At 48.1% G+C, this 14,801-nt stretch overlaps 1 protein-coding gene across 6 annotated transcripts in view; it reads left to right on the top strand.

The window, feature by feature from the left end:
• The window catches only part of CLUAP1 (clusterin associated protein 1), a 35,336-nt gene extending 26,318 nt beyond the window's left edge, over nt 1–9,018 (top strand). For 5 of the 6 annotated variants that reach the window (XM_042970786.1, XM_042970784.1, XM_042970785.1 and 2 more), the window contains 3 exons: nt 1,394–1,501; nt 4,393–4,448; nt 8,000–9,018. In XM_042970786.1, the coding sequence (XP_042826720.1) occupies nt 1,394–1,501; nt 4,393–4,448; nt 8,000–8,146 (311 nt within the window). In that variant the 3' untranslated portion in view covers nt 8,147–9,018. Of the gene's footprint in view, nt 1–1,393; nt 1,502–4,392; nt 4,449–4,693; nt 4,751–7,999 lie in introns of all 6 variants that reach the window. The other variant, XM_042970789.1, reaches the window with a different exon arrangement.
• The last annotated feature ends 5,783 nt before the right edge of the window (nt 9,019–14,801 follow it).

Here is a 14,801-nt window from a genome sequence, read left to right as displayed (position 1 = left end):
CCCAGCACCATTTGTTGGAAAGACTGTTCTTTCCTCTTTGAATTTTATGGGCACTCTTGTCTTCTATCCTTAACTTGAACGTGTCACTGATAACTCGGTGATTTCCATGTCCGCATGCGTTAGTGTATTGGCTTGAGCTTGTCAGAAGAAATCCTATTGAGCCTGAGAAACATGTATTATTATTATTTTAAAATTCATGATATCATTTGATTTATATCGCAAGGGGTAATGATACAATGTCATAATAAAATGTCCATAAAAAGTGAACTCAGATGAATAGTAATTGCGTTTTGTAGTGATTCATTTGTGTTAGTATTTAATTATATTCTCTGTATAGGCTTTTTGTACGGTGGCGGTTTTCAGACAGATTGTGTTGAAGTCCTTGCAGGATGCTATCTATTACTAACACATCCCTGGTTCCCAGCTTACCCCTCCATGCTGGAGAGCACAGCTCTTCTCTCCACGGCGAAGAAAGCAGAGAACTTTCCCTTGGTGCCCAGGCAGATGCAGCCACCTACTCACCCACTTAGAGCAGGGGCTGAGCAAAGCCTTTTCGTAGACGAACAATTACTGTACTTCCAGACTGACCTCTGACTCACTGGTCAGCACAGCGACTGCAAACTCCTCCTGCTCTGTCCTTCCAAAACCAGTGTCTCTCCCCGGTCACAGGGAGTCAGCTGGGCAGTGAAAGCTTTTTCTCTCCACTGTGGAAACTCTCCTCCTGTAAGTTCCCATTAGGAAATGTCTCACCCACACAAGACTCTGGAAGAGTATTTAAGAAATTAACGTGTAAGGCTGTCGCACATCTCACAATGTGAGAACGCCCTCTCTTTGTGTATCTCTGTAAGGGAATTTTCTCCAGGAAAGGAGATCGTGAGCACGAGTTCTTACAGCCACTCACTAGGTCACCGTCTTTCTCAGGCCAGCCTTTCCTGGCCAGCTCTCCTCGTCGCTTGCAGGCCTGTTTTGGTGCAATCCCTCACCTTTTCAGTGGGCTCTGTCTCCTCATCTCTGTTACCCACAAAGAGCTCGAGTCGTGGTAACGCCACCTAATCCTGAACAGAGAATGGACTTTGCCCCCAATTAACCAAGAACTTCCAGCTATACCTTGACAGCTGATGATTCAAATTGTAGTTCACCTACCAGAATAGTATTCTGACCCAGTTTTGTCTTGCTTTGGAAAATTGTTTAAAAAACTAACCCAGTATATCCTTGTTTGCATTAACCCTTCTAAGTATCTACAGGCCAATCCTAAGAGTCTCATAAAATCTAATGCAGCAGAAGGAAGGCTGAGAAGTGCAAATGGTTTTGCACAAGAGCCTTTTGGATACAAGCTGTTTCAGAGGTAGTGATGGAGCCGCCCTTTTGTTTTGCCTACTTGTGTTGCTCCCAGGTAATGACGACTCGGACATTGACATCCAGGAGGAAGACGAATCTGACAGTGAATTGGAGGAGAGACGGCTGTCCAAGCCGCGGACGGCCATGGAGGTGCTCATGCAAGGTAGCACGACTTCTTTCTCTTGTCCTCCCTCCCGTGCCCTGTCATAGTACACTCTGGGTGGCCCCTGCTCCAGGGTTTATCCTGCTCTGTTGTTTATCAGGATTCAGCTCTTAAAGTCCTCTGTGTGGTCACCTTTGCTGCTAATACTCTTACCTGTGGTCTCAAGAATAGCTGATTGTTCTTTGTGTCCTGGTCACAGAGGCCATGGGAACACACTGCTTCTGCCACTGAGCTGTGTTCTGTCCTTTTTTGGGTCCAAACTGTTCTCAGTGCACTTGCATCCCATGTAATCAGAGAATTATGCACAGAGAAGGGACTCACACAACCATCTCTGCCTGTAAAAAACCTAGTCGTTTCTGCTTTCTCACTGGTAAAGAGCAATAAAATATCTGGACAAGTGTGGGTGCTCCCCTGGGATCTTCTTGAGGTCCCACTTTCCATCCTAGAGGGGTCCCGGTCAGTGGCTTGGGGGGGTGGTCCTTCCACATTGCCTTTTCACACAGAGGCAAGCACACACATACAGTGAAACTTAGACACAAAGATCACCTGAGACATTTTTTAACCTAAATGGGACCAGACTCTGTGCATAGTTTTGCCGCTTGCTTTTTGTTTTTTAATGTTTACTTGGGGGTGGGGGGAGGGGCAGAGAGCTAGGGAGACCGAGAGTCTGAAATAGGCTCCAGGCTCCAAGCTGTCAGCACAGAGCCCGCCGCGCGTCCCGGACTCGTGAATGGTGAAATCCTGACCTGAGCCAAAGTTGGACGCCCAACTGACTGAGCCACTCAGGCACCTCCTGCAACTTGCTTTTTAAAAACATTATGATGAAATATATTAGAACTCCTCCCGTGTCAGGAAAATACAATTCTGCTTCGTTCTTTTTGACAGCTGCATAGTATTCCACAGTGTGATCATACCTGGGGTTTATTCAGGCATTCCCATATTGAAAGATATTTATTTTATTTTTCTTTTCCTCGTAGATACATCCTTCTGTTTATCTTCAGTGTTTGTACCATTCAAGGGGGAATTCTTAGGTCAAAGGTTATGTAAATTTTTATTTTGATAGATATTACTACATTGCCCTATACTTGCCTTTAAAATTTTTTTTTTAATGTTTATTTATTTTTGAGACAGAGAGAGAGCATGAATGGGGGAGGGTCAGAGAGAGAGGGAGACACAGAATCCGAAGCAGGCTCCAGGCTCTGAGCTGTCAGCACAGAGCCCGACGCAGGGCTCGAACTCACGGACAGCGAGATCATGACCTGAGCCGAAGTCGGACACTCAACCGACCGAGCCGCCCAGGTGCCCCATACTTGCCTTTAAAAACATTTATCTACCATTTGTTAATTTTGGGAGCAGTTTGCATTTTTTTTTTAATTTTTTTAAAATGTTTTTATTTATTTTTGAGACAGAGAGAGACAGAACATGAGCAGGGGAGGGGCAGAGAGAGAGGGAGACACAGAATCTGAAACAGGCTCCAGGCTCCGAGCTGTCAGCACAGAGCCTGACGTGGGGCTCGAACTCACGGACTGTAAGATCATGACCTGAGCCGAAGTCGGAAGCCCAACCGACCGAGCCACCCAGGCGCCCCAGTTTGCATTTTTATATACACAACATATTTAAGAGGTGAATTATCTTCATTTGATACTAACTCTTCCTGCTAACTGCCCTTATTCTAGGTTCGGCTGTTCTTTATTACATTTTCCTTTTTACATAAGTTACTTAGATGCTCTGATGTCTTTTTCTTTTATATTTAACAGCTTCATGATACAAATAGAGGTTAGAGGTTATGACTCCCATTCTGTAGATGGGAGCTGAGGCTCTGGAAAGGTAGATGTTTGGCTCAGGAGAATCTCATAGAGGCACTGGGGCTCCTGAATTCTGCTGACCATTCAGCCTGCAGGAGTCAAGTCACAAAGTCCATTTCTAAAAATTATAAATAAGGGCTTTGGACAACACAAGACTTGCATTTGATCTGAGTGAGGGAAAGTTTCCTTAAATAGCTCTTGGTGGTCACCCCAGGCCTGTCCCGAGTGAGCTCCTCTCTGGGCTGCCCTCGCTGCCCTTGCCCCGAGGCCTTGACCTGGGGTCACGGCTATTCCTTTGTCAGCCTCCGGGTGTGATGCAGCTGTCCACTTCTGCCCCGTGCAGGACGGCTCCTGAGCGTTGGCAGAAGTCCCCTGTCAGCAACCCTGACTTCCAGAGGAGAGAGGAGAATCCCTGAGATAATGGAGTTGGGGGGGGGGGGTGCAGGTTTGAAAGATGAACTAAGTGTGATACTTAGTTTTTTCTCTTTGAAGCTCATAGATTCAAATACATTGGTCCCTGGAGGAAGACTTTGTTTTTCCAACGGATAGCACAGCTATCTGTTACTCATAGTGGGATTCACTGATTTTTCTTACAACATTTACAGGATGCATATATATTTTTCTGACTTCCGAGTTAATGATTATATTTTATTGCCCTTTTCCTTTTTTTCAAAGTGGAAATCTAGAAAATCTATTGTGGTTTATTATAGTTTTGATTATTTGGATGCTACCTAAGTAAATTTTTTAGCGTGATTCTTGTTTTCCCCAATTTTCTAAAGGAAAGCAAATCTTGAATACCATTCCTTGCCTTTTTTTTTTTAAACATTTATTTATTTTTGAGACAGAGAGAGATAGAGCATGAGCAGGCAAGGGTCAAAGAGAGAGGGAGACACAGAATTCGAAACAGACTCCAGGCTCTGAGCTGTCAGCCCAGAGCCCGATGCGGGGCTCGAACTCACGGACTGCGAGATCATGACCTGAGCCGAAGTCGGATGCCCAACCGACTGAGCCACCTAGGCGCCTTGCCTTTTTTTTTTTTTTTTTAATGAGGTTTTCCTAATTTCTTCATGCTTTGGTTCTCCTCAGGAAGACCTAGCAAACTCATCGTGGGCACAATGCAGGGTGGAGACTCCGATGACGATGTGAGTCCCGACGAGCTCCCCTTAGCTGTTCCGTTCTTCCTGCTCCGGGGCTGGCTTTGTAGATGAGCTGTGTGCCTCAGCCTAGCCCGCTGCTGGGCGTACGGCAGAGCTGGGCCCCCCAGGAGCTGGACTCTCCTCTGCTTGTTGATGTGTTGATGGCTCTTTTCTTTTCCAATGAATGTGCTTTCCCTCCCACCCCCGCTTTTTTTCCTTCTCCCTGTTCTTTCCATTCTCGCTTTCCAAAGACGGAAGCAGCACCAGCTCTCTTAGGTCAGTGCAGGACTTCCAGCTCCAAGAAGCAGGTTGGTTTTCTTTTCACCTCATCTGTGTGTGTGTGTGTGTGTGTGTGTGTGTGTGTGTGTGTGTGTGTGTGTGTGTGTGTGTTGGCCTGTTCAGGGCCAGCAGAGCCTTCCCTCCCAGTGATGGCTCTGTCTCCTGGGTGAGAGCCACGCCAACCGGGTCCCACAGAGATCGGAGAACTTCCCTATGCTGAGGAGGAGGGGTGAGTGTGAGCCACGAGACAAGAAAGGTCGTTAGGCCCTTGAACTGTAACCTAGAAAAGAATGGAACCTGCTGAGGTCCTGGGGTCAAGACCAGCCCTCTCTTCGGTTCCATTCTGGGGAGGGAACGGAAAAGGAGGCTGTCCTGAGACCAGGGCCTCAGAGAGGCTGGGCAAGAGGCTGGGACATCAGGCTGCCGGTGCCTTGAGTGTCACTGACTTAATACTGACGGGGAAACGAACCGGGATGGGGAACCCGGTCCTTGCCAGGGCCCCACAGGTGGGGCTGCACCGTCCATTGCCCCGGGCCTGCCTTCTTGGTGGCAGTCCCTGGCAAGCCTGTGAGGCCCCAGAAACAAGGGGTGACTGGGCTGACAGAGCACAGACCTCCTTATCAGGTCGTGTGCCACCTGTGTCTGGAGTGTGGCTCTAGTGGCTGCACAGGGACAGAGCAGGAGTTGACATTCTTGTACAAAAGATCCCTCTATCTAGTGCCAACATTGTGTATTGTTACCGAAATCCACAGAGGGAGAGGGTTTGCTGAGCAAGATGCGCAGAGAAGGTGGGGCCTTGGAATCGCAGAAGGTAGTCTTCGAGAAGCAGAGAAACCACCTCAAACATGTTTAACAGAGTCGGGCTGGATGCTCAAATAGCTTCTGCCCACCCGTCTTACCCATTCGAGGCACGAATAGGAAGTCTGGCGTGGGGGCTGGGGATGCCCGGAAGGCACCGTCGGCTCCCTTGTCTTACGATCTGCTTGCTCGGGCGCGTAGCTCTCTCGTCTCAGAACAAATGCCCGAGTGACAGCTCACACGTCCTCTGCGCCTGTTGTCGCTTGTTGGTTTTAGGGAGGCCGCCTCCGCACCTGGCCCAGGCGTACGGGCTCGTCCTTTGTGTGCGCACTCGTCCGCACGACAGACACTTGCTGAGTGCCTGTTACGTGCAGGTGTTACAGATGATGGGGAATGCGTCCCCGCCTCTAGGAAGCTCACGTTCCGGCAGTAACCAAGGCAATACGTCGGGTCATAGTGGCCAGAAGAAAAGAAAGCAGTTCAGGGAACGGAATGACAGGGTCGAGGGAGGAGGTTGGTGTCTTTTGATCGGTCAGGGGATGTCTCTGTGATCGGGTGACATTTGGCAGAGGCCTGAACGGAAGGAGGGATGTGGTGCAGGGAAGGGCATCCAGAACACAGGGAATATGGCTCCTGCTTTGGAGGTGTAGAGACGGTGGTGCGACTGGGATGGAGTGGATGGCAGACAGGAGCGGCAGGACGGGGAGCGGGGAGCGGGGGCGCCAGAGCTTGGCAGGACCTGATGAGGACCCGGGGTTTTCTCTGAGTGCTGTGGGAAGGGGCCGAGGACCGCGAGCCCGGCTGTGCCAGAGCCGACCGGCATTGAAGAGAGCCTAGTCAGGAGGCACTTGTGGGAGCCGGAGGGGCTGGCGGCTCAGCCTAGGGTGGTAGCAGCGAAGGTGTTAAGAAGTCGTCGGATTCTGGATGTTTCCATGGTCTGAACCATGAAGTTGTGTTAACTAGACATGGGGCGTGAGAGGACGAGAAATGAAGGACGCCCCAGCTTGTGGCGTACTGGCTGACGGCACAGGTAGCCTTGGCATGTCCCGAGGTGGGTGGGGCTTGGGGAGCGGCGCAGGAGTTGGGGTTGGGACATGCTACGCATGCAGTGCCTGCCAGCCATCCACGTGCTGGGGTTGAACGGCCAGTTGGAATTCAAGTCTGGAGTTCAGGGGTCAGGCCTGGGCTGGAGTTGAGTCTGCAGCCGCGTTCGAGCTGCAAGGATACATGTGATTGTGTGAGGGGAGAGAGTAGAAAGAGGAGAGGAGGGAGCCTCAGGGCTCTGAGCTGAGCCGCATCGTAGAGTCAGAGAGACGGAGGGTGTAGGGGCGCGTGAGATTGGAAGATGCAGGAGTGCAGTGGGGCGAGCACCTGAGAGAAGGGCGCCCTGCAGCACAGGGTGGCTTTCAAGCAAGAAGGCGCAGGCTGGAGGTCACGCCAGATGCCGGAGCTGCGCCCATTGGATTTGAATTCCTCTGTTTCAAGAGCAGTCGTGGGATTGGCAGGTGAAGCCTGCTGAGTATGTTGAGGACACAGCGAGAGGAGAGCCAATGGGGGGGGGGGGTTCAGCGCTCCTTCAAGGAGTTTCACTGTTGCCAGGGGAGGGGGGTGCAGAGGAACAGGGCAGAGTAACTGGCAAGGAAGATGGGATTAAGTTGAGGGTTGTTGTTTTGTGTTTTTAAGAAGGAAATTGTAGCATGTATGTATGCTGGTGGGAGTGGTCTGGCTCGAGCCATCTTGGTTTACCTGAGACGCATGACTTATAGTTTTGGGTTTTAAGTTTATTTATTTGTTTTGAGAGAGAGAGAGAAAGCGCATGTGAGAGCGCTAGTGAGGGAAGGGCAGAGAGAAAGAGAAAGGGAGAATCCCAAGCAGGTTCTGTGCTGTGAGCGCAGAGCCCGATGGCAGGCTCAAACATTCGAACCGTGGGATCGTGACCTGAACTGAAGTCCAGAGGCAGAAGCTTAACTAAACGAGCCCCCCAGGTGCCCCAGCACTTGCAGCTCTAAAGCCCGGCTGAGCTGGTCACCCCAGATCTAGGCGAGGGACACAGTGTTCCTTTTATTTTGCCCAATTCCCGGGTGGCTTTCCACCCCCAGTCTGGTAAAAGCCAAAATAAACCCCCTTCCTAATCTCCAAGCCCCTCGGTCCTTGTTATCCACTGGTGGGTCTCTGGGCCCCCGGAGCAGAGCGGCATCCCGTGGTGTTTCTGAGACCTCAGTGGGAAAGCCGGCCCCTGCAGCACCGGGTGTAGACTGCACGCTCGTATCTGAGGATCACTGCTTAGATGATCCGTTTATGTTTGTCTTTGAGCCAACAAAGGTCCCCTTCTCACGCCCCACGCCCCACTGCTTCTCTGCCGAGCTCTTCCTTCACGTGTGGGTGTTGCTAGTTAACTGAGCTACTGGTGGAAAGGGGCCTCTGCTGACAAGCTGTCAGAAAGAGACGGGCCGTCAGCTGTGTTTGCCGTCTTCCTGTAGGAGGACTCGGAGGACAGTGAGATTGACATGGAGGGCGATGAAGAAGACGACGATTTGGAAGACGAGAGCGTTGCTGTCACGCCAGCGAAGCCCAGTCGAAGGATCCGGAAACCCGAGCCCCTGGATGAGAGCGACAATGACTTCTGAGCTTTGTGCCAAGAGACCGGACAGATTAAATCCCTCAGATCTGTAGGTAAACGGGAAGTTAGAAGGTTAGGAGGGAAACCGATTTCACGCACTAAACCAGCTGGACTTGTTAATGAAGCAACACCTCGGTCTGTAGCCTCCTCCAGGTTACTCCACGGAGCTTCAGCGAACTTGGGAAACGCCTGTGTTCTAAGAGATGCACCTCCACAGGACGAAAACCCGAGGAGAAATAAGGGCCAACGCTGTTCATCTTGGCAGTTGTTGTCAAGCGTTTCCGCCAAGAGTCGGGGGTGGGGGGGATAGACCCGGGCTGGGCACAGGACTCAGTTTAGGAATTGGCTGGGGGCGGGGAGGCACCTGACTCCTCTTGACCTGTACAATTTAGAACATTTACTGTACTTCGGCTTTTAATTCTAGCTTTTATTTCGTTGTATGGTCCTATTTTCTGCACGTTTGCGATACCAAGCTTTAAATGTATTTTACTAAAATTTCCTGAATGAAAGTTAGCTAAGTTAGATGAAAACCCACTTTCTTTCAAATCCAGGCAACAGAGAGACGCTCCGGAATAAAAGCACTTCATTTTCTCTCAGAAGGTTGACATCCCTTCCTAGGAAAGCTAGTTAAAGGAAAGCTGTTTCTGACTAAAAAACTTAACCGGGATTGCATTAGGTTGAGTAGCACTAGGATAATAATGTCGCTGATGTGAAATGAGAAATGACAGGTGGAGTTGTGTCGTGTTTCTGATACGGAAGCGCAGAGCAGCTCTCACAGATTTTTCAGTTATGAACGCAGAAGTCTTCTGAAGTTACTTAACTCTTAACAAATGTATTTAGGACCGTATTTTTATATTATTAAATAAGTTTTACTTGAAACTATAATTACGTTGTTTATATTCACCTATAACGTAAAATATTTAAGAAAAGTTCACAGGTTACTGTGTACATGTCAATTTTTAGGAGATAATGTGATGATTGTTTCTATCATGTTTGCTGTTTCCTCTATCTTTTCCCAACTCCTGTGCCGGAGATTACTCCTTTTTTTTTTTTTAATTTTTATTTTTTAAATTTACATCCACATTAGCATCTAGTGCAACAATGATTTCACGAGTAGATTCCTTGATGCCCCTTCCCCATTTAGCCCATCCCCCCTCCCACAGCCCCTCCAGCAACCCTCCGTTTGTTCTCCATATTTATGAGTCTCTTCTGTTTTGTCCCCATCCCTGTTTTGATATTCTTTTTGTTTCCCTTCCCTTATGTTCATCTGTTTGGTGTCTTAAAGTCCTCATATGCGTGAAGTCCTCTGATATCTGTCTTTCTCTAATTTCACTTAGCATAATACCCTCCAGTTCCATCCACATAGTTGCAAATGGCAAGATTTCATTCTTTTTGATTGCCCAGTAATACTCCATTGTATATATAGACCACATCTTCTTTATCCATTCATCCATCGATGGACATTGGGCTCTTTCCATCATTTGGCTGTTGTTGATAGTGCTGCTGTAAACATTGGGGTGCGTATGCCCCTTCGAAACAGCATATCTGTATCCCTTGCGTAAATACCTAGTAGTGCCACTGCTGGGTCGTAGGGTAGTTCTATTTGTAGTTTTTTGAGGAACCTCCATACTGTTTTCCACAGTGGCTGCACCAGCTTGCATTCCCAAGAGATTACTCCTGTTTTAAAACGGCATTCGGTTAATTTGGGAGTGATGGAAATGTGCCCTCTTTGAAATGACGCACTCACAGGGAATGGGGTGTGTGGGCGCTGTGCTCACCCCCACAGAGCCCTGCCTTCCACGGCATTGTCCTGGATGTTATCATTTTGGTTTCCCTGACTCTGACCTGACTTATCTTTTGAAAAAAAAAAAAAAAAAACAAACAAAAAACCAAAAAATTTATTTCTCTTTTCCTTTTGTGATGCTCTCTTCTTTTTTTAAAAAATGTTTATGTATTTATTTTTGAGAGAGAAAGAACAAGCCGGGGAGGGGCAGAGAGAGAAGGGGAGGGAGAGAATCCCAAGCAGTCTCTGCGCTGTCACCTCAGGGCCCAGCACAGGGCTAGAACTCATGAAGCGTGAGATCACGACCGGAGCCAAAATCAAGAGACAGACGCTTAACCGACTGAGCCCCCAGGCGCCCCTTCCTTATGTGATTTTTTCTTCTCATGGGCATTAACAGGGGAGCCTGACCCAAGCTGCAGGTAACCCCTCCTCCAGTAGAGGCTCCAGTGCCGTGTGCGGTTTATGATTTCACCTCTTCCTTCGTGGTCCCTCATCCCTTGGTTAACTACTGCACAGTCTCCCCATGGAGTGGCACTTCCTTCCTCGGGCAGCTTCTGTCAGCAAAGGAGCTTCAAGTACCTGATCGTAGTTACCAGTGTGTGTCTGTCACTGTAACAGATCCAGGAGTCAGATATGTACGAGAGCTTGATGACCTCGTGTCTTTTGTTTTGGGCCAAGCGTCAGAACAGACTCGGGCCCCAAAGAAGATTGTCTGATTAGGTCAATGAAAAACCCTCGTTTAGATCATTGCCAATAGTTCTTTGTTTTTAGCCGTGTAACTAAAGGACCTCTTAAAATGCTTTCCAGATGTGTATTGACTGAAAATGTCAAGGAAGTTTTTAAGTCATTAATTTTTTTTGGTGGTAGCCATCAAGAACCAAGTCCAAGGACTTCTCGCACCGAGAGGTCTGAAGAACTTGCTGTTTCGGCTGGGCCGGGCAGAATACCTGCGAGCGCTCTTTCGTTCGCGTTTTAAACCGTAACATCGTGTCGTGCCGAACGTCTGAAAGGAAGTGGGTTTGGCTGAAGTTAGCAACACGCCACATAAATATCACAGTGGCTAGACTGGCCCGGGAGACTCCGAGGTGCTGGAATCCGGGACTGGTTGAATTGCAAGAGAACTCAAACTGCCCGGAGCAAAAGTCCTTGCAATGAGGATGTGAGTGGAAGAGGAGGGACGAGAGCGCCAGCAGGGATGTCGTGAGGGGAAAACGTAACCGATGGAAAAACCAGTGTGTCTGTGAAACGGTATTCTGGTTGTACACTTCTCTTGGGCGACTCGGAAAGAATTAAGCCATAGTGACACAGAAAATGGAGTTTTTAAAAAAGGTGCACTGTTCATTCTAAGAACGATAAAGCCCTTACGAGAAAATGGCGCAGGAGTGCTCAGTGGTAATAAAGTTAAAAGACGGACACTGACGACGTCAACAAAAACCATGCTCTAACTCCGTCAGAAAGAAGGAGAAACAGAGTGGGAATATAAGCTGACGTACATCCAAGTGCCATTTGCCATGTAGAGGTCACTAGATAACCTCGAAGATGATAAAGCAAGAAACAGTGTATGTAGGGTATGTAGTTTTGGGAGTGGGAATGTACAGGAAGGGGAGGAACAAGACAGAAGGCTGCTGTTTTCCGTTATAAGCCTGGTCACTTTTGGCTTTTTAAACTACGTGTATTGTGTTGTTTTGACGAAATGAATTTCGGAAAAGGTAAATCTACAGACAGGAAAAGGGTAAGGGCTGGAGACTGAGGTCTGAAGATCATTTTCCTCAGATTGCTCGGGGGAGAACACGTGGGGTGGGAAGAGAGCCAAGGTCGGAAGCCTGAGAAATGCCGTGTCTCGGAGGCAAAAGCCACAAGGAGCCAGGAAGAGAGACTGGGAAAGTATCTGCTAAATGTTCTAAAGTGACTGTATTTTGCTTTAATAATTCGGGGAAAATATGTTTTATTTTCCAAAGACCGTTGAAGAAGAGTGACGAGAGGGTAGGAGGGCTGGAAGGTTGTGTGAGGGAAGCCAAGGCAGGGAGAATTTCCACAGAAGGGAGGGGTGAGCGAGCTAAATCCTCCTCCTCAACGGGCCGGAGTCACAACGGGCCACATTGGCACTTAGGAAATCTGTGGCGACCTCAGCCGGGAGCAGTCGGCACGCGATGGGCCGAAGAGAGGTCAGAATGCGAAGCCAACACGGTGAACGTTGATGAGTGTTCCGCAAGGGGGGTGGTCCCAAGTGAAAAGAGAGGGCCCAGCCAGGGGAGAAGAGCGTGGCCAAGAACATTTTGGAGGGGCAGAGGAAGCTTTGTTTTGTGTTTTGAGAGGAAAACGAGGGTTGGTTTTTTTTTTTTTTAGCTGGAGGGAACTGGTTTGTGGAATGGGAAGGGTTGACTCTATAAGAGGGAGTGTTCATAACTGATGAAGCAAAGTCTTCGTTAGGAGTCCTGCTTAAATCCATATGGTGTATTGGAAACATCAGGCGCACACCACAGGACCACTTGGGCTGATGCTACCGTTAGGAGTGCGAAGGCTAAGATTGATTTCACCATCTTTTACACCTGGATGTCTATCGCATCTGTTGTAGATAAGGCTCCAAAACAGTTTTGTGACTTGGGCATCAGGTAGAGCGCCCAGAATACTGAGACATTGCCTCACAAGTTGGGCCACAGTGGCCCTGAACTTAAGGGTGGCCGGTCCTGGCCAACAAAGCTGAAAACAGTAAGCTTTGAAAGGATCCAGCTGTTTCTTTCTTTCTTTTTTTTTTTTTATGTTTGTTTGTTTGTTTGTTTGTTTATTTATTTATTTATTTATTTTTTCAATATATGAAGCTTATTGTCAAATTGGTTTCCATTGTTTATTTATTTATTTATTTTGAGAGAGAGTGTGAGGAGGGGAGGAGCAGGGAGGGAGGGAGGGAGGGAGAGAGAGAGAGAGAGAGAGAGAGAGAGAATCCCAAGCAGGCTCCCTGCCATCAGCACAGAGCCTGACCCAGGGCTCCATCCCACCAACCGTGAGATCACGACCTGAGCCGAAATCAAGAGTTGGACACTTAACTGACTGAGTCACCCAGGCGCCCCGGGATGCAGCTGTTTCTAAGTAATGTGTTCCAGAATTAAGCTCAAGAATTTGAAGGCGTATAAAAATAGTCTGTACGAAACAAGATAAAATTCCCCGTGTCTGGTGTCCAATCAAAACTTACCAGGCATAACGAGAAGAATCAAGAAAGAGACCAAGGAATGAGCACCCCCCCCCCAATACTCAAATGACAGATGACAGAATTAGTAGGAAAGGACATTCAGACATTTAACTGTACTCCCTATATTGAGATGGCAGAGGGAGGCAGGAGCATATTAAGAAGAGATAAGGCCTAAAGAAAATCTCAAAACTTGGGGAGATTAAAGAAACAAAAACAAAAACTGGGATTGAGAGCAGATGAGGCGCCACAGAAGAGAACATACTGACCCTGAAGACACAGCAGTAGAAACTGTTCAAAATGAAAAAGAAAAAGACAAGTCCCACCGTGCTGTTTATGGGTTTATTGCCTCGCTCCAGTTCACCGCTTGGTCTGCTCTGTGATAACAGAGCTATTCCTTGTATATCTCTCGCCTTTGCTGGCTGGCGACATAGAGAGCCTTGTCAGTAGGCTGCTAGGGAGGCGGCTTGCTCCCGGAGTCCCTGGAGAGCACGATTTTTCTCCACTGCTTTGGCCCCTGAGGTTTCTTTGGTGGCTAGGTTCCTGCAGGGCATGGCTTTGTCCGGCATTTGGCTACCACATCTTTTTTTCTGTCGAGTTCTCCACTCAGCCAGAAACTGTGCAAACCAGAAGACAGCATGGCCACACCTTGAGAGTACTAGGAGCCAAAAACCATTCTGAAGTTCTATATGTAGCAAAAATAACTTTCAAAACCCAGTAATCCAAATAAATACTACCCAAGACCCATATTCAAATGTCTCCCATTTCCAAATACTTTTCTTTATAGCTGATTGTTTCTCTGCAGTCGAGGATCCAATCAGAGATCCTGCGTTAAATTGTCATGTCTGTTTAACCTACAATTTAAGACAGTCCCCGGCCTTTTGTATTTTTCATGACATTGATCTTTTTGAAGAGGTCAGGCTATTGTTTTTTGCAGAATGCCTCTCGATTTGGATTTTGTCTGACTGCTCCTTCCCGATTAGAGTCAAATCAATAGTTTTGGTGAGAATACTGCATCGGCGACGTGTCGTCAGCGCCTCCCATCAGGAGCACGTGATGGCAATTTCTCCCATTCGTGCTGATGGTAAGTTTGACCACGTTGTTAAGAAAGCATTTGCCCAATTTTCCATCTTTAAAGATATCTTTTTCCCCTTTGTAAATGCCCCATGTGGGGTGATATTTTGATAATTCCCCTTTGTAAGTATCCCTTTGGGGTGGATAGCTTCTTCCTCGATAGGCTGTCACCCATGGTTTTAACGTACATTGATTCTTGCCCGAATACTCATTTTTTTTTAATTTTTTTTTAACATTTATTTATTTTTGAGACAGAGAGAGACAGAGCATGAACGGGGGAGGGGCAGAGAGAGGGAGACACAGAATCGGAAACAGGCTCCAGGCTCTGAGCCGTCAGCCCAGAGCCCGACGCGGGGCTCGAACTCACAGACCATGAGATCGTGACCTGAGCTGAAGTCGGACGCTTAACCGACTGAGCCACCCAGGCGCCCCCCGAATACTCATTTTTAAGGGAACATTGGGAACAACATCGATTCGTGTTCAAACTGTAAAATCTTGATAAGCATTTTCCTTGGTTTTTTAGTTGGTGAGAACTGTGATGTCCACTTGGGAACTTTTTCCTTTCATCACAGACCAACCCCTGAGGGAATTTGTGCCACATGGAGCTCAGCTTGCTCGCCT

Source organism: Panthera tigris, chromosome E3 (genome assembly GCF_018350195.1).
Source record: "Panthera tigris isolate Pti1 chromosome E3, P.tigris_Pti1_mat1.1, whole genome shotgun sequence".
NCBI lineage: Eukaryota > Metazoa > Chordata > Mammalia > Carnivora > Felidae > Panthera > Panthera tigris.
The sequence above is the reverse complement of the archived record's forward strand: the minus strand, read 5'-3'. Positions and strand labels throughout refer to the sequence as shown.